We start from the raw sequence: 27,264 nt of genomic DNA, 5'->3' as shown, positions 1-27,264 counted from the left end.
CCGGCGGGAAGAGATCACCCCCATCTCCGGGTTCTGGGGACTTCCCGCCAGCTGCCGCTGGGTTAGCCCCGGGGAACCCGAGGCGATGGAGGGCGGGGAGAAGGCAAAGGGGTCCCGAGGTGATGCCCCGCAGCCCGGGGTGGCCCCAAGCCTGGGCCACGGGGCAGTCACAGAACCGTTCTGGTTGGAAAAGACCTTTAAGATCACCGAGTCCAACCCTAACCCAACTCTGCTGAGTTCAGCACTTAAAGCGTGTTCCTAAACAGAACAGATTGACAGACCCCGACTCCCTTAGGCTGCAGAGAAACACGTTTAAATGGACAACAGGGGAGTGAGGGTAGAACAAAGGGGGGTGTTAAAAAAAGATAAATCATAGTTTAGCTTTTCTTCATACTAGAAAGAACAGGTGTGCAGTGGGGGAAGAGCTGGGGTGGCACAGGCTCGTGTGGGGGCCTCATCTTTGCAGGTCACCCCAATGGTGAACTGCACCCAGGGCTCTGGGCTGCCCTGGCCGGTGCATGGGGTGGTCCCAGCCCCCTAGACACCCCTGAACTGGCTTCCTGCCTACTCCTCTGCCCACCTCGTCCCAAGGGGTTGTCAGAGTGCTTCACAGGGAACCCACTGCCCAGGCAGCTCAAAGGCAAGACCCATGTGTGGAAGACTGAGCCATGGAAGCACCAGTCAAGCCAGTGCACCAGGAGCTCTGCAGCCCCCTTTCTGGCAGGGTTTGGCCCATGGGAGCAGTTCAGGTCCTGCTTGCAGGGCTGGGTTCTGGCACCTCCCAGCACTGCACTGGCCTGAGAGGGAAGCCCATGGACCAGGAGTGCTGGAAGGGGAAGGAAGAGCTGCTGCCATCTCTCTCTGGAGGCACCAGCGTTTTTGGGAGTGCATGACCTGTCCATGCAGGTGGACTGTCACCCTCACTCATGCCTGGGGGAGAGCAAAACCCCTTGGCCCCCCTGAGCTGAGACCACCTGCTGCTGCAGGAACTCTGTACCCAAGTTTCTGCAGCCTTGTGTCAAGGGGTTGGGGCTCCCCCATCTCCTTTGAGGGGGTTCAGGGGCTTTTTAGGACTTGTTGAAGGCTGCCAGGACAGCCCAGATCATCTCTGCACCCCTGGCTTTGGCAGCTTCCACCTCAGGGTCCATATCAAGGAGGTCCTTGGTCCTGTTCATTGCTACATTGTACTTGTCATCAGCCAGGCAGGCAAAAACGTTCTCCAGCACATCAGAAGAGTGGGCCAGCACCAGGAGAGCTAGAGTCCTGCGGTCCATGCGGTGTGGGTCATTCACCCATCGCTCCAGCAGGCTCTCTTGGAGCTTCTTCACCAAGCGCTGCTTCTCAGTGATGTTGCTGACAGGGTGGGTGGTCATGTCGAAGAGCAGGAAGTTCTGCTTCTCCGTGGTGAGGATGCCCTTCTCCACCAGTGCCTTGGCAATGCGCTCACGCACGTTCCTCAGCTGGTACTGCAGCTTGAAGGGGTTCCAGGTCTCCCCTGCAGCAAAGGAGACCCCATTCAACACCAGGGAAGTGACAGCTTTGCCACCCAACCCCAGCGCCTTCCAGCCCAGGACCACTGGTGCTCACACGGACACCAGTCCCTGCTGCAGGAACCCTCTTCCTCCCCTTGGCCTAACCCAGTTCTCCCATCAAGCTGAGCTGGTGAAGCTCCCAGCAGTCATAGGGTGCAGCAGCCTGGGGGAGACCCCTTTGGAAAGTCCCTTCTACCACACACCTTGGACCTCAGACTCATGGAAGACTCGGCACGAAAAAAGAGGCAATGGGAAGCGAGGTCGAAGTCTTCCACCAAGCTCCCAACAAAAAAAAGACCCAGAAATCTGTTCTCTGCCCCCACACGCAGCCCTGCCTGTTCTACTGGCAGTATCCAGCACATCTCCAGTGAAGCAAGGGGATGGCCAAGCCATGGCAAGGGGACAGGCAGCTGGGACAGGTCCCGAGAGCACCAGGGGCAGATGGCATCTCTAACTGGCCCTACCAGTGAGCAGCTCTATCCAGGTTTGCACCGTTTCTGCAGGTTCTGTGGCCTTGATGTGTCGGAGGGTCTCATCCAGCAAGACGTCACCAGTCGGTGCATCTGAGCTCAGGAGCACCTGGGAGGACAAAGCAGAAACGTGGCATGAGGCTGGACACGGACCTGCCACTCCCTTCCTCAAGGAATGGTGCCAGCCCTGGAATGCAGCATGGCTTCAGCACAGCTCAGATGGAGCCCAGAGCCTGTCCAGCCCCAGCCCAGATCCGGTGGCCCTTTCACCTTTCTCTCCAGCAGCCTCTTCTTCCTGACAGAGAGTGGCTCCAGGCGGATGCGGCCGCGCAGAGCCAGCTCGATGAGGATGCCGCCCCGCAGGCCCGAGGAGATGCAGTCGTTCCAGAAGGAGGTGTAGCCCTGGGATTGAGAGGATGGGTGGATGGAAACGGAAGAAATGCAGAAACTCCTCCTGGAGCCCTGCCCAGGGGACTCTCCCAACCTACCAACAGCTCCACCAGGTGAAAAGCACCAGGGAACCCCTTCCCTGCCCAAAACCTCCCTGTAAACATTGCACAACTCAGGCTGTGCCCTTCCTGCTGTGTCCACAACCACCTGGCACACCCCAGCACTGGCCAGGCAGCTGCACCCAACCCCAGATCATCCAAAGTCCCAGCAAGAACAAGAAAAGCAGGACCCTTTCCCCCACCAAGCTCCTGGCCACAGCAGGACATTGCTGCTGCTGGGGGACTGCAACCAGTGACATGAGCTCTGCCTGGCCTCAGCACCAGCTGCAGACATGAAACCTGCTCTTCTCCTTGAAGAAAACCCCTACCAGCTCCAGGCATGTCCTGAGACTAATTAGCTGCACAAAGAAACTGCTCGTCAGGCGGTCAGTGAGGGAGAGTTTCCGTGCTACCCACAGCACTGTCCCACTGGGCAGAAGCTGCAGCAAGCCCCAGCTCCCAACCAGGGCAACAGAGCTTTCCCAGGCCCCTTGCCCACCTCTCCCAGACCCCCTCAAATCCACCCACAGACTTCTGTGAGGAAAGAGATTTCCAGTCAGGGATGAAGGGCAGAAAAATACACCCCATATGTCTCCCTGGAGCAAGCACCTTGGGCTGGAGGGCAGCAGTTTGGGTCCCACTAGCAAGGTAGTGCTGGGGCTGCTGCTGCCCAGATCTGCTCAGACCCAGCACATTCCACACCTGGCTCCAAGCCCTGTTCTCTGAGCCCACCATGGGACAGGGTCCTTGTCCCAAGAAGAGTAAGATCCAAAACCATATGGCATTTGACAAAGCAACAAGAAGGTGCAGAGGTCTGGAAAATATGAATCACCAGGAAGCAGCAACTGAATCAGAGTTTTTGGTTCAGAAGAGACCAGAAGGGAAGAAGGGAGAACAGGATTAGGGGTGTCAGACACATGAAAGGCAGCAGCAAAAAGGAAGGGAGTAGCCAGTTCCCACCTCCACTGTGCATGGGACAGAGTTCTGGGCTAAGATTGTAGCCAGGGAGATTGGAGCTGGTATCAGGAAGAAATAACCATCCAGACAAGAAAGCCCAGAAATGGTTTGCCCCTGGACAGAGCAGGCAGGGAAGGAAAGTCTGTCCCTTGAGGTTGAAAAACATTCAACTGATGCTTCTCAAGAGAGAGCTGACCCTGATTTGAAGTAACAGGACAGCCCAGGCCATCTCTCCATTCCCTTCTTCCACTCATCTTTTATCCCCCATTAGAACAAAGCCTGGTTGTTCTGCCCTGCTGTCTGCAGCACAGGGCAGAGCCCTGGGATTCCAGGGCAGTGGGCTGGGAACAGGGCAGGTGCCACAGCTCAAGATGGGCCCAAGGGAAGGGTGAGCCAAGCAGACGCAAAGTCACAACATCCTGATTTGCAGGGGGTCACCAACACACCAGAAACACTGTGGCCCGTGTGATTCCCTTTTTATTGCTCTTTTCCTCTGGAGAAAGTGGAGGGGAGGAGAGAAAGGGCAAGTCTAACAGCTACCAAGCGACTGCAGGCAAAGCAACCTAACACGCTCCTTTCCACAGAGAAAAGAGTCTGGGAACACGCAGCCTCTGTGGAAGTTTTTACAGTCCCTACGGGTGAACACTTGTGTCCAGCATGTCTGTTTGTACAGTGCATCTGGTCACCAGGCTGCTCAACTTGCATAGCACAGGGAGCCATAAAAGAAACTTACAATCTTTATTTGCTTTCTTTATTTCCTGGTAAGGAAAGACAAAGAAACCTTTCATCCCTGTCCTGCCAGTTTCCATCCTCGGGGGACACACCGGTTTTCACATGTGCCCTTAAGGAACAAGTTGTCCCTAGAAGGGTGTGGAGGTGACCAAGAGTTTCAATTCACTGGGCTGGAATGTACATTACCTCTCGAAAATGTTAAGGGATCTGAAATCAAACAAGTCAAAAGCTCCTGAGTTACTTTGAGCTTCTGGAATCAGACTGGCTATAAATGCCAGGCTGGCGTGCCCAGTTTCATTGAGATGGACAAACTGGTACCTAAAATAATGAAATGACACTGTAAGTTCATTGGATTTGGCTAAAATTGTCTTGTTTTTTTTCCAATCATCAAACCATGAGTGAATAACACAGCTGGGAAAACCCAGTGCCTGGGAGCCCAGCTCACCAGGCTCTGGTCTCCCTTTTGAGATGGAGGAATGCAGAAGGACAGGATGATAGTGGGGAGAGATGGTGGGAAAAATGTGACAAGATTTTTTTTGTTTTATCTCTTGTGCTCTCCTAACTTCCTGGTGGCTGAAGAACCATCCCCAGGACTGCATTAACCAAGCCAAGAACTCTGTTCAAAGCCCAGGAAGAAAGCAGACCATGCCACCCTCCTAGGCTGCTCTCAAGTATTTGCTCCAAAATTATTTGCATTATGTTCTCTTTATAGCCCTGCTCTCCTGTTACTTCCTGTTTGGCTCAGCAAGTCCTAGACCTCATCTGGGTTCATCAAAGAGGACAGCTACAAGCCTCTGTCACTCACACAACCAGCAGCTGGTTCTGAGATCTGAGAGTGTGGTCCAGGTCAGAAGCCACAGCCCCAGCAGGTCTACATGAGAACAAGGCACCAGCCCAGATTGACTCAGCAGCAGCAGGGCCCTACAAAAAAAGAAGTTCAGGCACCTCACAGGTGCTTAATTCCAGAAAAACAGGTGAGGAGAAGGTGGCACACCAGCCACAGCTCTGACAACTACAGTGCCTCCTTTGCTCAGGGTGGGAGACAGACTCACAGGACAAGTGCTCCTGGAGCTGAAAACCCATGTTTCAGGCTCTGCTCTACTATTATAATCCCAAGGAGTCACCTTGGGCAACTGGTTAGCTTCCTCTGGTCTCAGTTTCCCAATCTGCTTGACAGGAATAGCAGCACCAGGTGCCCCCAAAGAGGTCACAATGCACACACTGAAGAAGACAAGGCATGCTGACACAGCAGGTAAGGGCCAAGCAACTCGGTGAACTCCATGCCAGAGGTCTTCTCCTTTCTCCACAGCTCATTCTAGGCAGAGCTGAGAAACAAGTTCCTACCAGCTGATAAGCACACAACAACTCAGAGTGACCAGGGTCCTTTCCAGAAGAGAACAACCCCCTGAAAATAACCACCTGTGAAGTTCATCCAGCTGCCAAGGAAAGCCATTAAACCAGCACACCCAGACCAGACAAGTACCCAGCAAAGGGATTCTTACGCAGCCCCACTCCCCTCAAGCCTGCAGTTGCACATCACCATTCCTACCTGGCCAAGGAAATAACCAGCCTGAAAAGAGAGATGTCTCCTCCCCCCTTTGCCATTGCTGTGTTCAGACCCATCCTGCACCTGCTTTCAACTCCCAATCCAGCTGCTTCCCTTAAAACCTGCCGTTGCCTCTTTTCACACACATTCTTAACAAAGTAGAAACAGTGCTCAGTGTCCCCGTGTTTCAGCTGATGGTTTCAAGTCTACAGGGACCAGGGAAGAAAACATTTACCATCTGATGCAAAAGGTGAGGCTCCTTTTACCCCATGTCTTTGACCCCTGCAAAGAACAAACCCCCTTTGCTCTGCAACCAGCAGTCTCACAGCACCACAGCCACTTCTTACAGTCCCTGTGGCAGAGCTGATGGGACAGCACCTGCAAGCAACCTCCACAACTCAGTTTAAGGCACAGACAAAGGTGATTTGTGCAAAGCTGCCTGGCTCTGTTGAAGAGGATTCAGGGGAGCTCGCAGGATCCTTCTGCCTTTCACCAGGAGCCTCATGGTGCCAGCGCTGCACACGCTGCTGTCAGAGATGCCAGTCTTACCTCCTTGTCCTTCAGCCCTAGGAGCAGCACCTCCTCCATGAGTGTTAGGTGGATATCTTTGGAGTCATCAGGGTCACCATCATTCAGGTCTCTGTCCACAGCCACGTCTTCCTCACCGTCAGGCTTCTTGTCCGAGGTCCTTCCCGCCTCAGCACGCCGGCCCCGGTGCGTCAGTGTCGTCATCTCCCCCTACGGCAGAGCACACAGAGAACCGAGGTCTGTCCTGGTCCCAAAAGTGCCAACCCAGGCTCCAAGGAGGCACCGAAAAGGACAACGGAGCTCCCATCTTCTACCCAGGAATTTTCGTCTCCCCCTTCCCCGGGTGGCCGCACCAGAGGCCCTGGCAGGGAGCGGCTGTGGCCTCAGGGCGCTGCAAATGATTGCGGGAGAACCTCAAGCCACGCCGCGGCCGCACCAGAGACGAGGTCCCGCACCCCGCGGAGCCCCCGGCGGCGTCCCCGGCCACAAAGCCCCGGCCCGGGCACAGCCCCTGCCCGGCACAGCCCCTGCCCGGCCACAAAGCCCCGGCCCGGGCACAGCCCCTTCCCGGCACAGCCCCTGCCCGGCCCGGCACAGCCCCTGCCCGGCCATAAAGCCCCGGCCCGGCACAGCCCCTGCCCGGCCCGGCACAGCCCCTGCCCGGCCCGGCACAGCCCCTGCCCGGCCCCTGCCCGCGCAGCCGCCTCCCAGCCCAGACGCGCCGGTCCCGGCGCTTCACCGAGCGGCAGTTCCCGACCCTCCCACCAGCGCCCCCAGACCCCTCGCAGTACTAACGAGACCCCACAACTCTTCCCCTGCGAAACGTGCAAAAAGGCCGTGCCCCCCGGCACGGAGAGTCAGGGTTAAGAACCAAAACCCGGGGTCCCACTCCCCCAGCCTGGCTCCCAAACCTCCCCGCGGCCGAACTTCGGGGCCAGGGAGAAGGAAGAGCTTCCTGGCGCGCCGGGGAAGGCGGCCCCGCGGCTTCCTGGGCTCCGGTAACGCGGCCCGGAGCGCGACGCCGGCAAATGGGAGAGCGCGGGCCCGGGGGGCGGGACGGCCGCTCCCTCCGCCTCTTCGCCCCCCGCCCCGCTCGGCCCCGCACGTTCCCTGCAGGCGGGGCCGGGCGGTTCTGCCGCGGGCCCAGCCCCGCAGAGGAAGGCGTTACCCCCCGCCTCGGCAACCCAGAGCGGCCACAGGGCACCCGCGTTTCCTTAAGACCCCCAAGAAACACACGGCAATTAAACGTTAACAGTTTTAATTGAGGAATGATAACACGCCATTCTTAAGTCAGAAACGTCAAGGCATGTTCAGCTCTCCTCACTGAAGACAGTGGCAGCTCTTCACCTTGCAGAAACATCTTGTCACTAGACAAAGAAAAGGCACCATGTCCAACTTCTGCAGTTAAATCATTTTAAGTACACACCGGTTTGTTCAAATCTCACACTTGTAACAGATGCCTGCCACAGATTCATACTTGGTTTCTAATCACAAACCAATGCCTCCTTGCAGCTGCACAGAAATTCCTACATTTTGACATGAAATACATAATCAAAGCTATGAAGGATGCTTGTTTTTTACTGGAGTCTGGTGCCTTCAGTCTGAGATAATCAAGCCCCCCCACGCACAAGTGTCCCAGCAGTAAAAGCAAAAACTGTGATCTCGCTGTAACTGACAGCATAACCCTGCAGAACCTGCTCCTGAACGCTCTGGAAATGAACCCAAGACTCAAGGGGGTTTGTGCCCCATAGGAAGTTCTGGACAAGGAGTTCCTCAGCTCTGAAATACAGCCCACAGCTACCTGTGAAACCTTGTGCTGTGGGTCAGGAACATGACACCATCACCATCAGGATTTAAACATATTAAGAGCAGGGAGTCAAATCCTCCAAATCACCTTTGTGACAGAAACTGTCTCAGGTCCATCTGCAGTCAGGTACCTTCTGTTTCTCCTGATGGGGTACAACCTCCTATAACAAGTTCTGGTTTCTTCAGCTGAACTTCTTGATGGTTTTTCTTTCCTTAAACACTTACCACTTTTACTGCACATAGAAAAGATCCCTACAAGATATTTAAATATGAACATTCCTATTAAACAACAAAACGGAAGTGGAGAACAAGTCAAAACAAACAGCAGAGAGATGCGGATCTAAAACTGCTCCTTTGGTTCACTGATCTTTCTCCTTTTTGGCAGCACGTCTTGACTAGATGAGGGTTCAAACTGATAAACCTGCAAAAGAAAACAAACACTGCATTGCAGGTTGCCACATGGAACAGGCCTGCTCCAGGAGTGGGCAACTTCAACTGGGGAAACACCAACACGGAGCAAGGCAGCTGGTGACCCGGAACTGCCTCTGAGCCTCTGGCTCCATCCTATTACCTGGTCCTGCCCAGAATACATCTGGATACTATTTGCCAGCAGAATTAACCCTTCTACTGTGCTTTTCATTATCTGTTTAAATTCTATTATTAAGTTCATTAATAAATGCTTTTTGTTAGAGAAATATACGGTGATAGTGACCATACAGAATTATGTTGGCTGGGTTTTTTTTATCCCCCGTATCACTGAATAACATAAGAAATACTGCAAATGACCCTGGGGTTGGAAGCGAAAAAAATCTATTACGTGGTCAGCATGTTATAAACAGACTGAATCATGTTCTGACTTTAACATTTCCACGTCATTGATTTGTTGCAAAACTCTGATAGCCCTTCTCACATTCAGCTTTCATACACAGATACATTTAAGGCAAAGAGCAATTTATCTTCCAGATTTCTTTAGAACATTCTGCCAAGGAATGAATTTTACACGCTCCCAAGCTTGATTTCCATCAGCCTTTAGTAGAGAACTACTGGCAACAATCAAACAGCACAATATTTACCCAATTACTGCACTAAAAATTAATGATGAGCTTTCCTGAGTGCAGACAGGAAGGCTATGATTTTCCTTGACCCTGACATGTAATTTCCCCTCCTGGCTGCAAAAGAGCCCTTGTTTATTGACCAGAATGGCAGTATTGACCCCACAGCTTTGTTTGAGAAGAAGCTGAGAAGTAATTCTGAGAGATACTGAGGTCCTGTGAAGCCCCTGAGCCTCAAAAAGCTGAAGCTACCAAGCTCAGTTGGTAAAGGCAGCAGCAACAGATAGCTGGGGACGCCCAGTGCCACTCCAATGCCAACCCCAAAGGCCAAATTACACCCTGAACACAACTTCTTCTCCACCCGTGCAATGCTGAAGGAATCTGGCTCCCCACAAGTAGTGCCAGCTACAAGCCTGATCTACTGCAAGGTCGTGAAAGCAAAGAAATAATGGATTTTTCTTGGTATGAGTGAGTCACAGAGCTGAGGTTAGAATTTTGGCTTCATTTTTCCCAGGTAAAATCACTCACAAGCATATGGTGCACTGGGCTGGGGATCTCTGCTGGCACATACTACTACCCACAACAGATTCAACCAGTGGGGAATCCGGCTAAACACACTCTCAAGACTGTATAAATAAATCCTAATTACTCTTTCTCAACCTCTTTTAACTACACTAACACTCAGCTTTTAACTCTTTGGGATTTAGACACTAGGAATTCACATGTGTTGAATTTCATGGGAATTTCAGAAGTGAGGAGAATTCCATTCTGTCAACATGAAATATATTAAAGCTTAGAGTTTTAATCACTGTTTGGAATAGAAAAATGCATAAATAAGAACAATTAGAAAGAAGAGAATTAGAGAAAAAAAATGTACTGACAGTGCTGGCTTGAAATATCTTTCCACTTCTTGTCCTGCTCTCTGACATATTAAGTTCAGATGTCTTACTTGCCAAATGATCGACCTAAAATCAGGAAATAGATGTTGCCTTGTGACAGCAGTAATATATATATATTAGAGGCTACAGCAGGGTTCAGCACTGCTGTGTGCAGAGCTCTGGCTGTGCTCACCACAGCACTTGAGCTGCCATTTACACCCAGTACACACCCACTGAAGTCACAGAATCATAGAATGATTGAGGTTGGAAGGGACCTTAAAGATCATCAGGTTCCAACCTCCCTGCTCTGAGCAGGGACAGCTCCCACCAGACCAGGCTGCACAAGCCTGGCCTTGAACAGCTCCAAGAATGGGGCTTCCACAACCTCCCTGGGCAACATATTCCAGCACCTTCCTACCCTCATGGTGAAGAGTTTCTCCCTGATGGCCAACCTAAATCTCCCCTCTTTCAGTTTACAACTATTACCCTTTGTTTTGTCACTGCCCTCTTTGGTGAAAAGCCCCTCCCCAGCTTTCCTGGAGCCCCCTCAGGCACTAGAAGGTGCTCTTGAGGTCTCCCCTTCTCAGCAGGACTATTTACAGCTGAAAGTGCCAAGGAGCTGTGCCAGATCAAAGCACTGGCTAGTTCTATACAGAAAGTCACTTACTGTTACCTGTCAGAAATAGCAGAAATAACAGTCAGACCATCTGTTAGGTTTGAGAACTGCATCACAGAGAAGACTTTTGTTACTGCTTTAGAATATTAAACTCTGGAAAGTAAACTGTAAAGGCATTTTATCGCTGAAAACTACTGACTATGGTAAATAAACCTGTAGCAGAATACCCATTAACCACTCAAAGTAGGAAAGAAGCTTCAGAAAAGCTCTAGTTAAACTTTAAGATGACAGAGTGCAGTTTTCATACCTGAGGATTAGAAACATTCAGACTCTGGTTCCTTCCAGCCTTTGTAACTTCATCTTCTTCACAAGTTAAATTCGGTTCTGTAAAAGAGTTGTCAAATCATAAAGCACACTATCAGCCTTTAATACTGATGTTTTACCACAAGGAACATGGGCACTTCATGAACAGAAGGTACTTGAGAAGGGCCCAGATTCTCTTCAAAAGCAAGTCCTTAACTCCACCAAGCTTCACACTCTTACATCTTTAAGTCAGTGATTTCCCATCACAACTTCCTACCCCAGGAACTCAAGAGATGTTTATGACAGGTAGCACAGATTTACACCCAAGATGTCTGGGAGAGTGGGGCTTCATCCTCAGGCTCCTTCATACACTGCACTGCTAAAGGCTCAGCTACCCTGGCATTTCCTCCCAAGTAAAAAGCCTCACAAGCCCCTTTTGTGCTGCAGAACAGGGATAGCTGTCATTTTGTCACCCAACCACACAGAACCAGCCAACTTTGGCTGTCAGTCCTGTAGCCACCAGCTCCCCTTGTCATTGCCTGCAGCTTCATCAACAGCCCCCTAAGAATGAGCAGTCAGCTCTGGAGATTTTTTGCTGTTGCTTCTAACCCATGCTGGTTTTCCCCTAGGATACAGATGTAAGCAGGAACTGGTTCAAGATGAATGTGTTTCAGCTGGGGAAGTTACTTAAGAATTTCAGGGCAACAAATGCATTTCCCACAGTCTGGCACTTCCTGTAGATAACACATTTATACCAACTCCATAGAACAAGCAGTTTGCTGCATTTTTGCATGATTTTGGAACATCTAGAAGCACCAAATACAGCTTTATGTTGTTATTCCAGCTCTGCAGCCTACTAGCATAGTCAAGATAAAAACAATGATTTACACATGCTGTTTCCTACATGTATCCATGTTTATTTTTGAACAGCATGAAAATACCTTTGCAAAGCTGCACATAGTATTTCTGAAAAAACCCACCACACCAAACAACCCAAAATATTCATGCCACTATTTAAATACTCAGCATAGCCCGTTCAGTGTTGCTCGAGTGGCAGGATATTCCAACCCATCTTAAAAAAATAAAATCCAGACTCACTTGCTTTGTCCAACTGCCTCCACAAGCACCTGGACACCATGGCAGCCCCAAGAAGCTGCTTGTCTTGTTGGGTTGGGTTGGTTGGACCAACCACCTCAGCACTGACAGAGCAGCCACTTTCACCTTTATGTGGAAAGCAACATATCTGGAAGTTTTTGTGGCAATTTGTCTTTCTGAAGTCTTCAGAAGGAGACTGATATTTTAAACCAGAAGCAAATTTAGGGAAATACCTTAAGAAGAGTGAACTAAAGCAGCAACACTAATGGGCATTTCTTCTAGGTCATTAGCTCCACAGAAACCTCTACCTCAAAAAAAAACATTTTACACAGGCTTCTGAGACAAATAAAAGGTCATGTCTTGTGTCATCATCCCTCCCCATTTTGGTGGCAAAGTCTGGGTTTTCACTTCACAGCCTTGAGAACTGTTCCTTTAGCTATCCCATCAGCACATCAGAATTCAGCATACTCAGCTCTACTTAATCTTACTCCAAAAAGGACTGATTTCCTCTTTGATCTTTCTTTGCTATGTTTGAAATGCATAATGTACAACAAATGGGTACCAGGATTGGCTGGATGCTTCCTCCACAGGCTCTCCGTGATGAGCAGATCAACAAGCAGCAATTTATTCTTCAGTCTGTTTGGTCAAAAAGTTCAGTCTTTGAGGCCCTGTGCTATTTTGGGGAATCTGAAGATAAGTCATCATCTACTTTTCATCCTAGTTTCTTTAAAATCCTAAAGGGAAGCTTCTGCTCAGAGACCCCTGAGGACAGAGTTTGCTGCCTGATGTTTTGAGTTGGGAGACAGCCTGGGTCCACATCTTGGAGCACTGACTAAAAAAAACCCAACAGATCAGCATTTCCAGGGAGTGTTTCTGGTGGAGCTGTAGTCAGGCTGGTGTAGCCAGGACAGTTATTGGGACCTCTGCATTGAGTTTACAGTGGAGGACACTTATACAACTGTAAGTAAACAATGCAGGAACAATATGTCTAAAGGCTAAGAAAAACATGAGACAGGCACTGCTGGTTTTCATCAGAAAGGATGAGCAGGTTCTTCCTCATGTCCTGCATAAGTGGAAGGGCATAACTCTTTATTTGGTCACAAGGGAGAAGGTAGCTTTGCCTTACAGTTAAAGAGTCCACAGAGTGCTTTCAAACCAGCAGGTTTTATTATATTCTCTGCAGAACTGTCAGTTCAATTGCTTATTGAAGTTGTTACATTAAACTTTTTAAAAAATAAAACATAAGTGAATGTTTTCAGTGCCTTCTTGCGAAGTGCTGCCTTATAGGCTTCCACCTGAAATGCTTTTTGCTGCTACTCACATTGTTTGCATAGTTTTACAATGACAGATTTTTTACCATGTCAAGATTTTACTTAAGGAAACTCAGTTTGCTGAGATCCATACAAACAAAAATGCTTTGCTAGAACCTATACCTATTAAAAACTAAAGTTTAAAAGGTTCACTTGCAATTATCAAAATGCTCTATGTGCACAGTAAGAAAAAAGGGCACGCAGGTCCAGAGCAAGCCCTGAAATAAAGCAGCTGGAAAAGGCACTCAAATAGCCAGCAGCACAATCCCACAATTATCCGTAGAACAAAAGACATTGAGATGAAGTTACTGATTGTATCAGGAGTAGCAGAAATTAACAACTTCCTTTGTACAGAAGAACATGCAACATATACTTCCATGGGTGTCATTCAGCAGAAACTCTAGGTACACAAGCCCTGATGGTCTCAATTCCTCCACAACTACAGGCTGAAGCAGGTAGGGGTTGCAGACTCAGGCTGTGACCCTGCTGCAGTCAGAGGTCAAGGGAAAAAAGGTGGCTAAAAGTAGTATTTCTGCTAAACTTAGTGGCTGAAGCTGTGAAGACAGAGCCCAAACAGCTGTGATTGAAACAAAAATAGACCTGTACTGTTTTTTTCACAAATAATTCTGCTTCCCAAGTCAGCAATAATGAACTCAAGAGCACAACACCCCTGCAAAGCTTCAGGTAGAAATTAAGTATAGTAGTAAAAACATAGTAAGAACAATAATAGAAAAAACAACAAAAATTACTTCTAAGCATGGAAGCCATTAAATTTAGCTTATCTGATAAGATGGCAGGGAAGATGAGAATTTTAAACCAGAAATCTGAAAACACGCACTTGCTAACCAAGTGCTTCAAAGAACAAAGTCATGACAGAAACAAAAGGTGTAACATGTAGGTGAAGAAAATTTAATTTAAATTTTAATATAGTGGCCTACATCAGAAATGTGATGTTTCCTTTTAGTAACATGAAAAAAAAGAGGCACAGACTGAAGAGATTTGAAAAATATACATAAATGTTACCTTGAGCTTCTGAAACATTTACATTATTCCTCTCTTCCACTTCATTATCCAAGACAGGATCTTCCTAAATTAAGAAAAAGGTCTATCACTTGCTGCAGACAAGTAAGGAAGAGGGTTTGTACTTAGGGCCAGAGCTTGTTAGATTCTCAGTGGAACAAACTGTATTGAAATGATTTAACCTGACATGACAGATTAGCTCAGGATTAATTATTAATGCAAGCACACATTTAATTCAACAATCAAGAAAAACAGCTGTAGAAAATACTAAACTTGTAACAATAGGTGTTGAAAGAAGAACTATCAGTGCATTAATTGCTGCTTTCCATGCCTGTGAAACAGCAGTTCAGAGGCAGGTGGAGATTCAGAGGGCCAAGCAGCTTATTTCCACCTCATCACCTCCAGGCCTCCCCAGGAATGCTAATTGAGGGGGAGGGGCCCAAAGCTCTGAAGCTCCTTCTCACCTCTGGACAGCAGAGATCAGCACATGGATGTGCACATTTTAACACAGAAACACAGAATCATCCTAGTTGGATAAGACCTTGAAGATGACCAAGTCCAACCATAACCTCAATCCACAAACCATAACCTCATCTACCTGTTCAGGGCTTAAATCATGTCCCTGAGCACCACATCTCTATTTCTTTTAAACACTCCCAGGGATGCTGACTCCACCACCTCCCTGGGCAGCCTGTTGCACTGTCCAACCATTCTTTTGGTAAAGAAATTCTTTATAACATCCAATCTAAACCTCCCCTGGAGCAACTTCAGGCCATTTCCTCTGGTGCTGTCACTATTCACTCGAGAGAAGAGCCCAACTCCCACCTCCCTACAACCTCCTTTCAGGTAGTTGTAGAGAGCAATGAGGTCTTCCCTCGACCTCCTCTTCTCCAAACTAAACAATCCCAGTTCCCTCAGCCTCTTCTCGTAGGACTTGTTCTCCAGACCTTTCACCAGCTTGGTGGCTCTTCTCTGGACACGCTCCAGCAACTTGACATCCTTCTTGTAGTGAGGGGCCCAGAACCAATCCTAGTGCTCGAGCTGCAGCCCCACCAGTGCCGAGTGCAGGGGCACGATCACCTCCCTGCTTCTGCTGGCCATGCTATTCCTGATGCAGGCCAGGATGCTGGTGGCCTTCTTGGCCACCTGGGCATGCACTGGCTCATATTAAGTCAGCTGTCAACCAGCACCCTGAAGGTACCTCCTGCCTGCCGCAGCTGACCCCAGAAATACAGCCCTCCAACCACGGAAGCCTGCTCAGCCATCCCCCGAGCAGCAGCAGCAGGATGAGCTCCTGCAGGCTTCACTTTGAGCTATTTCTGGACAGATATTCACAGTGAAATATCCCAATGCAGAATTGAGTTTAATTTCAGCTGAGGCATCATAGTTGTGCAAGAGGATCCCAAAGCAAATGTCTGGCCAGTCAGTACTGCCTGGCTGCAGCAGCTCACTCAGGACAGGTACAGGAGAGCTCCAAGGAGACTTCACCTGCATCCTGCACACTGAGCTGAATCCATGGGACCTGCAACCAGAGCACAAGGCTGCCCCTCAGCCCCTCACCCTGCTGCTCCTCTCTGCTCTCCCACAATGTGAGCTGCTGCTGACTGGCATTATATGCTGAAGCTGTAAAATTGAAGTAAAAATGTATGGTAGAACTACTTTCTTGCTTAAACCCTGAAAGAGGGCAGATTTAGGCTAGACATTAGGAAGAATTTCTTCCCTGTGAGGGTGGTGAGACAAGTTGCCCAGGGAAGCTGAGGCTGCCCCATTCATCGGAGTGTCCAAGGCAAGCTGGATGAGGCTTGGAGCAACCTAGTCTGGTGGGCGGTGTTCTTGCCCATGCAGGGGGTTTGGGACTAGATGAGCTTTAAGGTCCCTTCCAACCCAAACCATTGTAATATTCTATAATTATAGAAAGACATGCAGTAAAACAATTAACGGCTCTTTTCAAAATATAAATCACAAACATTTCAACAAGCTGCACAAAACTTTTGCGCTCTTACATTCATGTCCTGGTTCTCTTCCTCTGGATCATCTCTGTCCCCTCTGAGCACCTGCAGAGGCACATTAGTCTCTCCATGCTTCAGGATGCTTTGATCAATATTTTCCATCCGTTGCTTTTCAGTTGTAACTTTAACTTTCAGCATATGAAAAGGTGTTGGCACTTCACCCACATTCAGATACATTGGCTCCCCTTCAAATATCATCCCCTCACATTCACTCTCCTTAAAACCAGGAGGTTGGTAATCAGATGGTGTAACTGTAGAAAAGAATTCATTACATGTGCTAGAATGAAACACATTCTTGTAAAATAAATTTTAACTTGTGTGGCAAAAAGACTCTTTTCCCCTTTAAATACCAAGAGCTGCTCCAAAAAAAATGTGCAGGGGAAGGAAAATTGTATTTACCTTATATTAAATGAAGTTTTTTCCCTACACAACAGGCAAAGCCAGATAAAGCTATTTGTAATAGCTTATACATGCAGATAGGTGAGCTAGAAGCTCTGATTTTTCATGACAAAGCAATCATACATTCTGAAAGCAGAGACATTTAAATAGTCATCCAAACTAGAACTAATCTGGCAAACCTGTTACATCCTAACATAGTGAAGAAAACTCAATTTGTTTTTCAAGCACACTGAAATCCTTGCTCCAATGACCTTGGTAACAAGGTTGTGTTCCTACAGTGAGGTCAAATCCACTTCCCCAGGATTTTAGAAATTGTCATGAGAAACAGACAGAAGCAAAATAACATCATTTCACACATTCCAGCAACTGTAATGATTATACATTAAAGTATTTATTTGAATTGTTTTCCCATGTCTGAACCCCAATGGTAAATAAAGGTAATAGTGGAATACCTTCGTCATAATAAAACAGCTTCATAGTCAGGCAAACATCATTTGGTAACGGGCTCAGGTTCTGCATCAGAACATAAATCTTGCGGATGAGCAGCAAACTTGCTTTCTTGGTGTCTGCACAGGTGATGGTGGAATCATTCCTTTTATTCTTACTAAAACCAAAGTATTCAGACTTTTTTAAAAGCAGAGTAGGCTGTTTATGGTATTAAGATACATGACTGTTAAACACTGAATGTCAGTAGCAGACATATTTATTGTCTATGTTCTGAAATTATGGGCACTGCAGTTTCTAATATGGTCTGAGCAACCTGTTTTTTGCTTGGAAGATCAAATCCTGAGCCATGGGCATCATGAAAGCATGATGGCTCAGCAGCTGTGACAAGCTACACTATTTTACATTACACAATTTAAAAACACCCAATGTGAAAGGAAAAAGTGGGTAGTTGTGAAAGCCCCAAAAGCTTCTGAAAGCCAAGTCTTACATAACTACTTTTCCTTAACTAAACCGAGTTACACCACTGACTGACAAGAACAGTGACTATGAAAACGCAAGCCTGAGTCTTGGCACCCAGCTCTGACATTCCATGTTCCAGTTCTACAGCAGCTGACCCAAACCCTACCTCACTGCCACCAGAAATGCTCTCCACCTGCTCCTCACAGCCACTCAGCTCACCTGACAAGCAGAACAGTCAGAGCAAGGTGAGCAACTGAGCTTCTCCACTGATAACTGTTTCTTGGCAGCACCCCAAACACCTCACCCCTCTGCAGATGATTATCATCTCCCTTACAGGGTCTCAGAGAACCAGGCCCATGCCTTATATTTTCAAGTTAGCCTGGCATGAATTTATGCCAATACACTAAGGCTGGAGTGGCTGAGAGTCATTTCACCTTCCACCAGTGTAAGCAACTCCACTTGGCCCAAAAGACCAAGGTCTGCAACGCTGCAGCCTGTTTTTTTTTTTTTGGTTGGTTGGGTTTTTTTGGGGTTTTTTTGGTGTTGCTTCCTCCCCCCCCCGCCAATTTAAGAAGCATTCTAGGCAGCAGGAAGGCTGTGAGAAGTTTGTTAGGTATCAACTTGCTACATTACAATTACTTTCCTTAAAATAAGCCATTTCCTTGCAGCTGTGACAGAGCAATAAACTCCTACAATGGAAGAAGGCTCAGTGGAGACACACAAGACCGATGGGCCCTTGAAGCTCAGAGCATGACACAGGGTGTCACTGACCACAGCTGACTTTATCTTGATGTACAGGGGACCTGACCTTCATTTTTTACCTTCATTCATGACATTCATGATATGAAGCTGGGAAGGATGGCTGATCCACCTAAAGGCTGTGCAGCCATTCAGCAAGATCTGGATAGACTGGGGAGCTGGGCAAAGAGGAACCTCATGAGGTTCAACATGAATAAATGTAGAGTCCTGCACCTGGGGAGAAAAACCACTGTGCACCAGTATAGATTAGGGGTCGAGCTGCTAGAAAGCAGCCCCATGGAGAAGGACCTTGGGGTCCTGGTGGACAACAAGTGATCCATGGGACAACAGTGTGCCCTCCTGGCCAAGAGAGCCAATGGTGCCTTGGGGTGCATTAAGAACAGTGTGGCCAGCAGGTCAAGGGAGGTTCTCCTCCCCCTCTGCTCTGCCCTGGGGAGACCACATCTGGTGGACTTTGTTCAGTTCTGGGCTGTCCAGTTCCAGAGGGACAGGGATTTACTGGAAAGAGTCCAATGCAGGCTACAAGGATGATGAAGGGACTGGAACATCTGCCATACGAGGCAAGGCTGAGAGACCTGGGGCTGTTTAGTCTGGAGAAGACTGAGAGGGGACCTGATTAATGTCTATAGATATCTGCAGGGGGGTGTCAAGAATGGGCCAGTCTCTGTTCAGTGGTGCCTGTGACAGGACGAGGGGAAAGGACACCAAGTGACAACACAGGAAGTTCCACCTCAACATGAGGAGAAACTTCTTTGCTGTGAGGGTGAGGGAGCCCTGGGACAGGCTGCCCAGAGAGGCTGTGGAGTTTCCTTCAAGACCCATCTGGATGTGTTCCTGTGTGACCTGCCCCAGGTGACCCTGCTGCAGCAGGGTACTTGGATGGTCTTCAGAGGTCACTTTCAACCCCTTTGATCTATGATTTTAGATAAACAGCTATGTCAGTTGAGCAGATCAGCTGGTGGTGCAAATGTTTCTTCCCGAGTTAATTCAAAGCACATGAATGTCTCCTTGAGTGAATATGTGGTTCAGCCCAAAGAGTATCGTAACTAAACAACAAAATTATTTTGAATAGAGCAATGGGCTGGAGTTGGCTTCAACTCACATATTCCTTCCCTGTGATGGGGGATGCCCAGCATCCTTATAGTGAGTGTGTGACAGAGACCAGTAATGGGAACTGGTACTCACTTGTCCTAAGTCTACACTTGGGATGGTGACAGCTCTGCTTGCTATGGGTGCTCACATTTGTCAGGGTATTTTTGTATTATCTCTGCTAACAAGGAATCCCACGTAACATCAGGTATCTTCAAGTAAGTAAATCTGATATTAAAACATTTCACCTTTCACACATGGAATATCTTGAAGAATCTGGTCAGAGAGTTATTAGACTGGGACACTGAGGATCATCTTTTGAGTGGATATTTAAAAATATGGGCATAATCTGACAAAATGACTCATTGCATTTTAAGAATAAGTCTAAGCTAACAGTGTATGTTGATAAAATTAATCTTAAGATCCAGAATTTATAAAGGAAACACCAAATAAATACAATCCAAAGGTTTTACATTCAGGTGTATGCAAATGGACTGTACAACCACAGAGCAGAACAAAGTCACAGTAACAGTACCTGCTGAAATCCAGGAGTGGCCCATTGTGGGTGTACTTGAATTTGAAGTGGTAACATTCTGTAATTGTCTGCAAAGAAATCCAGTAATTATTAAACAATCAGCTGTCAAGCAAGCTCCTGCTGCTGCTGTCTAGTAATCTATTACCTTTGCATTTAAAGAAAACAATGCAACTCCTGTCTGAGCTTACATGCATGGAATACAGCATTCTAATGCTGTAACAATTAACAGTATTAATGTACATAATTGTAATAAAATAAAAATTAAGATCTACATGATTTTCCAGGAATCACCATGATAAAGTATTTTGAAACATCAGCTTTTTGTGTGTGAAACACACACTTTTTGACTTCCCATTGAAAAAATGTATTTGCATTGTAATCACCCCAAGAATGCTTCACACACCTAACAGAGATACGATGACACCCAGTGGTTAGTAACAACACTGTGTTTGTCACAAAAGGCCATTAATTTGTTACGCAGAGTTAGTAGGATGCATCTTTACACACCTAACTCTGCAACAACACTTTGGGTTTCTTGTACTGGCCTAAGAAAGGTTATTCTGACACTACAAAGGCAGGTCATCATGTGGCAGCTCCGAAGAGCTCTAGTGATTGTTAGGTCTGACATTTTAAGTTGTCCTTTTCTTATTTCTTAATGTGCATTAAGGTGAAGGTTAAGTACTATTGATTGTTCACCCATTTCACCCAGTAAAACATCCTAGCAGACTTACCTGAGGATCTTCTGGATGGCTGTAGACCTGTATTTTTAAAGTAAAGAGAGGAAACAGAGTAAGAGCAATACAGATCTCTAAGCATCTAACTTCAAAAATGTGTACCTTACTTTTCAGATACTTACTGCCAGGACAATCATTCTTAGCTGTCAGAAACATAATTAGAGAAAGAAAAAGAACATTAAATGTATTCCATAACTGATCCTGCTCACCAAGCTGTTTTAGTTCTCTAGCTCTGGAAACCAGTATAGACAACTGAGACCTGTTTGAAGAGAAGCCTCTTCATACACTTAACTCCTTAACTGTTTAAGAACAGCCTTACTCAGCTGGCAGAAGAAAATTCCTACTCATCCCCAAATTTAAATGTTTCTGCTTACAAAGAATATTATCCTGAAATGTCTGTGCATCCCACACCATAGCTAACTGTTTGAACATACTAAAGCACAGCTAATTCCTAGGCAGAAAGTCCTGTGACTACACTGGCAGCAAATGGGCTGATATAATGCATGTTTCAATACATTAAAAATAGCTAAATGACACTGGAAGACTTACGTATTTCTTCTGCAAGGCATCGTAGCATCCTAACATCCTGCAAAAATCAAATCACATTGTCCATCTAACACTAATTTCTATTTGCTTTACTTCTGACTAAATAAAGTAGTCCCAAAAATGAAATTCTTGTGTTTAGTCTTCTTAATATTACATCAGAGCAATACTTATTCCATTATTCTATCTTCTTATTAGTAACAATACAAGCAATTACTATCTTTGTAACACCAAATCATCCTAACCTCTTTGCAGAATAAGTAGTAAAAATATAATCTGTAAATAAATGACTTCTCAGTAAAAATACAATGCAATGGTAAGCCTGCCATTTTCAAATACCTTCAGTATTCATTGATAAGTTTATAAACCAGGACTCCAGCTGAATGCTGACATCTTTGAAGCAAAAAAGAGTTATGTTACTGCTTTTATTAGATGTTGCATTTTGCTTCTTATGTAAGCAGTCAAATAAGAAAGCAAAACTTCTGGTTTTTTTCTAACATTTATTTTGAATGTAGTCAACAAGCAAAAACTGGCTTTGGTGTGTAGTTGATGCTGAGTTAAGAAAGGCAACTCACCTGTATACTCCAGGCAGGTAGCACACACCCTTCACACAAAAGCCAGGCAGCTTTTTCTGGTCAGCCTGCACAGCCTCTGCCCTCGAGTGCTGGATGTGTGAGGTGAGGTGAAATGACCCAGCGCCACTTCAGTTCCCTCTACCACAGCATAGCAATTAAGAAATTCCAGGTTACAGTAAAGGAAGCCTGCCCTCCACCCCCTGCACTTGGACAAAGGGCAGATGACTCATTTCACCCTTAACATCAGAGCTCAGCCCGACATCTCTCAACACCAACAGTGGCTGCGACTCCCCCCCTGGCTGAACGCGGCATCTGTTCCAACACCTCCTGTTGAACTACAACTGGCAAGTGTGTGAATAGAGCAAAGATGCTCTTCATCAAGTGTCCTGGTTTGAGCCAGGGTGGAGTGAATTTTCTCTTTGCTGATTTTTTTTTTCTTTTCAGTGAACTTTTTTTTAGCAGCGCCAGTGGGCTGGTAACAACCAAGGACACTTCTGAAGCTCCTGTCTACAGTTTCCCCCCAAGGGGGAGCAGACTAGACTGAAAGCAAGATCAGCAAATCAGAATATACCCTTCTCATAATATTTTCTCTATTTGGCTTTTGGTATAGGTTAAGACATCACAGAAGTCAAGCCTTTGGTTTCCTTTTTCTCTCGCTTACTGTTGCTTCTATCTCCCTCTCTTTGGCTCTTTTTTTTTTTCATTTCTCTTCACAGCCACATTCGAGGACCCATCCACACACTCGGACTCTCCCCCTTTCAGCTAGGAGTCTGTGAGAGTCATTGGGAGAGGTGGGAGGGGATCAGGTGTTGCACATCCCTTTATAAATATACATATATTCCCCTATCACTAATAATTAAAATAAATTTGTTTCACTTTTCAAACCAGAAAGCCTCTCTCTTTTTTTTAGTGCCTCTTTCCCTACCTTGGGGAATTGGGGGGATTGAGAGCATTATTGGTTTGACTGGCAACTTGGAGCCAAACCATGACATGGAGCTAACAAAACCAGGAATGTGTACATAAGGCAAAGGCCTTGCCCACTCTTTCCTAAACAGTAAGGAGAGCATCTATGATCAAACCTCACAGCTATTGTGAGCAGAAGGAAAATAAACACCTCTAGCCCCAAAGTGACAGTTGAGTGACTTACACTCAACTGTGAAAACATACAGGTGGCTGGGCTGTTGTTTGCAGACACAACTCTGCTGTTGCATATGAAGGCCAACAGTATCTCTTTCTTATACAAGTCTGAGAGAAAGACCTTTAAGAAAAGAAAATGGTAACACTGAATCTGCTCAAGAAAGCATAACTGTTTAGAATTTTGCACTTATGTGCAGCCTTGAGCATTCATATACATCCCCAGAAACTACATGTAAAGTATAATCACACTGTAAACAAAGATTTGTGCCCTACTAAGCATCAAATTGTAAGCTGTTATAGATGCACCATTTTACAAATCAATTATCTCTCTACTGAAAAACACACTTCTTGCCTTCCTATTGAAAACAAAATTGTTAACAATATAAATATCACAGAATCGTCATGGATTCTGTGCCTCATGCACCAAAAACATTTCCCTGGGCAGCTGCTCATTCACAAGTGAACATACTTTGTGTCTGCAAACCAGAAAAGCATCTTTTAGATCTGGCATCCCATGAAGCGTAACTGATGCACTGCAATTAACCTACCATTTCACCAGCTGAGTAGAGCCAGGACAGTTCTTGTCTTCCCTCAGAATTTTGACACAGAGATCTCAAAAAAAGAGAATACATACATGTAACTACATTGCTAAGTTAAGTTCATTCCCTAAAAGCATCTATAAAAGCAGAACTAAAAGTAACATTGCCTGTGGTTGTAGGTGTAGTTTTAATTGCTGAGTGACCATCACTACTACCCAACAAAATTCACCAATAAAGGTACTAGTTTCCATGACAGTCATTGAAAATGGCTATTACCTTTAATTAAGAAGACCAAGTAGATTTAAAAACACTAATTAACTTTATAACAACCCTATGACAACAGATTTTGCAAAGAACCATGAAAACAGCCTGTTACCATCCATGTATCTTGTTCCATAGGCACTTTCAGGAAAGATTCCTCTGAGATAAGTGATGCAGGAGACTGCTACTGCCAGAAGCCTCTTCACAAGCATCAGGGATTGCTGCTCAGTAGCGATTTTGTTAGGAAATACAACTGCACTCTGAAAGTTAGAAAGAATCAAATCTCTGTTCACAGCAACAAACCTGTACAGTCTACAATCTGGTCCTATGCCTGCTTAATGTTTTCATTTAATTGGAAAGCATGAGCGTTGTAATTTATAGAGTTACACATACTCCTAACACCTGGTGTCACAGGACATAGCTGATTTGTACCAAGTGCATGACCACAAAGCTCACAGTATTTTGCTGTTAAGCAACTTTATTCATAGTTAGAAGACTGAATTAGCCTGCCATTTTCAAGTAAAAACATATTACAGAGCCCTAGGTGGGCTATTTCAGCTGAAATTCCCTGATTTTTCTGATTCATGTAACATACTGTGCTGAAATACACATGAAAATCATACCACACTATTCCTTTGCTTCTGAGCAGTTGCCATTTTGCAGGTACTCTTCTGTCTGTTAATAAAACATTTGCATTAACACATGTATGACCACCACTCACAAGTCCACCTCAGACCAGACTGCAGCTACTCAGCTTTACCAAGTCAGTACGTGAACCTACAAACACTGCCCACAAAATTAATAGAATCATAGAATGGTTAGAGCTGGAAGGGACGTTAAAGATCACCCAGTTCCAACTCCCCTGCACGGGCAGGAAGACCTCCCCCCTAGATCAGGTTGCTCAGATCATCTTATAATCTGTATCAGTCCAAAACTACCCCATAACATTAAGGAAACAGAGCCAGATGGTTCATCTAATAGTCACCAGTATTAGAGTCTTGATTTTCACAACACAGACCTCCCCTGAAGCTGCAGTATGTGGTAATTAGAATATTGTGTGTCAATATGAAACACAAGCCATTGAAAGCAATGCTCTGAAGTGCTGACATCAGCCCAACTGATTTCCAGAGGGCCTAAGAAGAGGCTCTCAACATTCTTATCAACTCCAGTCAACACTGAGCCTTTGGAAAACACCACCAGACTTTGGTTGTTCTCCTGTTTTTTAAATGAGTGTTGAAGAAACCCTTCTCCCGAGTATTCTTTTTGAGGCCCACTTAAATTAAGCCTTTAGCCCTCCCAACTGTGAGCCCAACTCCCCAAGACAAGCCTTCCCTGCCCTCTGGAAAAAAGGAACACCTACAGACACGGAAAATGCTTTTCCCAAGCAGGACGCTGGCCCTGAACCTTGCAGGAAACTGATCCCTCCCTCAGCTGAGCCTCCACAAACCTGCCTAACCCCACCACCCCTGTGAGAAACGCCCAACACTAACACTTCCAGAAAAGACAACCTGCCCCTCAGCGTATGAAGGCCACCTGCAAACGGAGGCAGAAGGCACGAACAGCACAGGCGGGGGAAACCCCGCAGGAGACGAGGAACAGCGCAAAAACCAAGCGGGCAAAACCCTCAGGCCCAGAACGCACCTCCCGGGACCCGCCGCGCGCACCGCGCGGCAGCTGCTCCCGGAGCTTTTATAGGGCAGGGGGCCGTGTGAAGTGGGGGGGGCGGGGCTTGGCTGCCGGCTCCGCTGCGGGCCGTGCGCAGCGCCAGGGAACGGGCCGCTCCCCCCTCCGGGCGCGCAGCCAAGATGGCGGCGGGGGGCGGGGCCGCGGCGGGCGGTGCGCAGCGCGGCGGGGGGGGCAGCATGGAGGCCTCGTGCCGGTGTAATTTATGCAAAGGTTTTCGGTGGGTTGTGGCCTCAGCCAACACTTTACACTTTGAAGCCCTTTTTTTCCCTTGGAATTAGTTTTACCTCCCCGCTCGATGCGAGCTCCGTTCTTGGCCCGGGCTGTGTCCTGCGGCTGGGGCGGCAGCTGCAGGGGCAGGGTCTTTATTTTGGTGTCCTGAACATCAACCCCAGCTGCTTCCCCTCACACACGCTGTTGGCATCAGGGGGATGTTTTGTACCCTCTATTCCCAACTCACAAACTAAATAAAAATAAAAATAGGCAGCCAGGGTGAGGACTTCACTGGGACAATGGGAGCCAGGACACGGGCTCCAGAGACGCTGCCTTCAAGACCCCCTCCACCTGAAGGTCTTCTCCACGTAGCCAGAGATGTGTGCACAGCTTTGTGATCCCTCAGTGCAGGGGATGTAGGCCCCACTTTAGGATAAAATAAATGTATTTTGTTATAGGTGAATCATGAAATCAATTTGCTGATCAAATGTGAATGTATATGGTTGAATGTTAAAATGCAATGTTTATTAAAATGCTGGAAGTTATGTTTGTTATATGTTGGAAATTATGTTAAATGCTGGTTGTTAAATGTTAGAAGTTATATTCATGTTTGTAAAGCATTGAATGTTGTGGTTATGTGAGAGTTAATGTTGGAAGCTATACCCTGTCATGTATCAAACCTTAAGTTATATAACATTTTGAGTGACTGCGCATGTCCTGAGGAACGGCTATCACCATGCAGAAGATGGAATTTTCCAAGAAGGGGCAGAGCTTTGCAACGGCGGGAAAAAGAACGCAGAGTATGGAATTTTCCAAGGAGAGGCGGAGCCTTGCACCGGCGGGAAAAAGAACTCTATAAGAAAGGACCCCGCGAGGACCCGAGCGCGCGTCTTGGTGGAGCGGTGACTCCCGGCGTGCCCAGTGCTGGATCTCGGCCGCCCAGCGCTGTTTGCTCACTTACCTCAAATAAATTAATTAATTCTAAAATTTTTCTGGCTGTTTATTGCCTATTACAATTTGGTGCCGTGACTCGGATACAGGCACTTTAGCCGGAGTTCCTACCTACGGGGGGGCGCCCCCGTCTTCGGACGGTCCCGAGGTTTGGAACAACCGCGCTAAAGTCCTGTATTCCGAACCCTGAGATAAGTGAGCAAAGAACTAAAATAGATACTGCAGTTCCCCATAATTTTTGTGCACGAAGATCCGGACGAAGACTCAGGGAAGAGTATTTACCGGTAAGAGAATTTCCGTTCGGTCGGGGAATACGGGTTCCCGAAGTGCGAGTGAGTGAGACGCCCTATCAGGGCGAAGCGAGTGCGGACCCTCCAGTAGTGCGGTTCTCATTGCCCGCGAGGGCGTGAGCCACGAACGAGGGGCAGCGGCTGGTGTGTGAGAGAAGGCACTTTGGAAGATCAGTCCCAGGAGAGACTGATAGCTGCCCTATAGGAGGATTAGAATATATAGTCTGGTACCTTATAGGAAGATCAGTCCCGGGAGAGACTGATAGGTACCCTATAGGGAGATTAGAATATATAGCCCGGTGCCCTAT

The 27,264-nt window shown here is 47.0% G+C and overlaps 2 protein-coding genes across 6 annotated transcripts; both read right to left on the bottom strand.

Moving 5' to 3' along the window:
* Positions 1 to 291: 291 nt before the first annotated feature.
* Positions 292 to 7,267, bottom strand: GOLPH3L (golgi phosphoprotein 3 like). 2 transcript variants are annotated; one of them, XM_051641359.1, is made up of 5 exons: positions 7,049 to 7,267; positions 6,275 to 6,463; positions 2,273 to 2,404; positions 1,997 to 2,111; positions 292 to 1,495 (listed from the first exon to the last, which is right to left on the bottom strand). In XM_051641359.1, exons 2-5 carry the CDS (start codon positions 6,455 to 6,457, stop codon positions 1,068 to 1,070), a joined length of 858 nt encoding a protein of 285 aa, XP_051497319.1. In that variant the 5' UTR covers positions 6,458 to 6,463; positions 7,049 to 7,267; the 3' UTR covers positions 292 to 1,067. The 2 variants fall into 2 exon arrangements, with proteins under 2 accessions (XP_051497319.1, XP_051497318.1); XM_051641358.1 differs by having other exon boundaries at positions 7,165 to 7,267.
* Positions 7,268 to 7,494: 227 nt separating this feature from the next.
* Positions 7,495 to 25,461, bottom strand: HORMAD1 (HORMA domain containing 1). 4 transcript variants are annotated; one of them, XR_007891708.1, is made up of 14 exons: positions 24,443 to 25,461; positions 23,935 to 24,079; positions 23,568 to 23,631; positions 21,314 to 21,350; positions 20,887 to 20,907; positions 20,762 to 20,788; positions 20,031 to 20,098; positions 17,194 to 17,345; positions 16,337 to 16,593; positions 14,337 to 14,400; positions 10,913 to 10,989; positions 9,993 to 10,076; positions 8,148 to 8,480; positions 7,495 to 7,620 (listed from the first exon to the last, which is right to left on the bottom strand). XR_007891708.1 is itself a non-coding variant. In XM_051641354.1 (13 exons), the coding sequence occupies exons 1-13, from the start codon at positions 24,473 to 24,475 to the stop codon at positions 8,400 to 8,402; spliced, it is 1,110 nt and encodes a 369-aa protein (XP_051497314.1). In that variant the 5' UTR covers positions 24,476 to 25,461; the 3' UTR covers positions 7,495 to 8,399. The 4 variants fall into 4 exon arrangements, 3 of the variants coding, with proteins under 3 accessions (XP_051497314.1, XP_051497316.1, XP_051497315.1); XM_051641354.1 differs by having other exon boundaries at positions 7,495 to 8,480; XM_051641356.1 differs by lacking the exon at positions 9,993 to 10,076 and having other exon boundaries at positions 7,495 to 8,480.
* Between the last annotated feature and the right edge of the window lie 1,803 nt (positions 25,462 to 27,264).

The sequence above is a fragment of the Apus apus genome, chromosome 27 (assembly GCF_020740795.1).
Source record: "Apus apus isolate bApuApu2 chromosome 27, bApuApu2.pri.cur, whole genome shotgun sequence".
Taxonomy (NCBI): domain Eukaryota; kingdom Metazoa; phylum Chordata; class Aves; order Apodiformes; family Apodidae; genus Apus; species Apus apus.
Note: the sequence above shows the minus strand (reverse complement) of the source record. Positions and strands in the feature narration are given on the sequence as shown.

Coding starts and splice junctions, on each gene's coding strand:
- GOLPH3L (XM_051641359.1), bottom strand. CDS start 6,457: ATGACGACACTGACGCACCGGGGCCGGCGTGCTGAGGCGGGAAGGACC. Junction 2,405..6,274: donor TAGGGCTGAAGGACAAGGAG/GTAAGACTGGCA, acceptor TCTCAATCCCAG/GGCTACACCTCCTTCTGGAA. Junction 1,496..1,996: donor CTGGATAGAGCTGCTCACTG/GTAGGGCCAGTT, acceptor CCTTTGCTGCAG/GGGAGACCTGGAACCCCTTC.
- HORMAD1 (XM_051641354.1), bottom strand. CDS start 24,475: ATGGCAACTGCTCAGAAGCAAAGGAATAGTGTG. Junction 20,908..21,313: donor ATGCCTTGCAGAAGAAATAC/GTAAGTCTTCCA, acceptor TGTTTCTGACAG/CTAAGAATGATTGTCCTGGC. Junction 10,077..10,912: donor TGAATGTTTCTAATCCTCAG/GTATGAAAACTG, acceptor TCCTGATTTTAG/GTCGATCATTTGGCAAGTAA.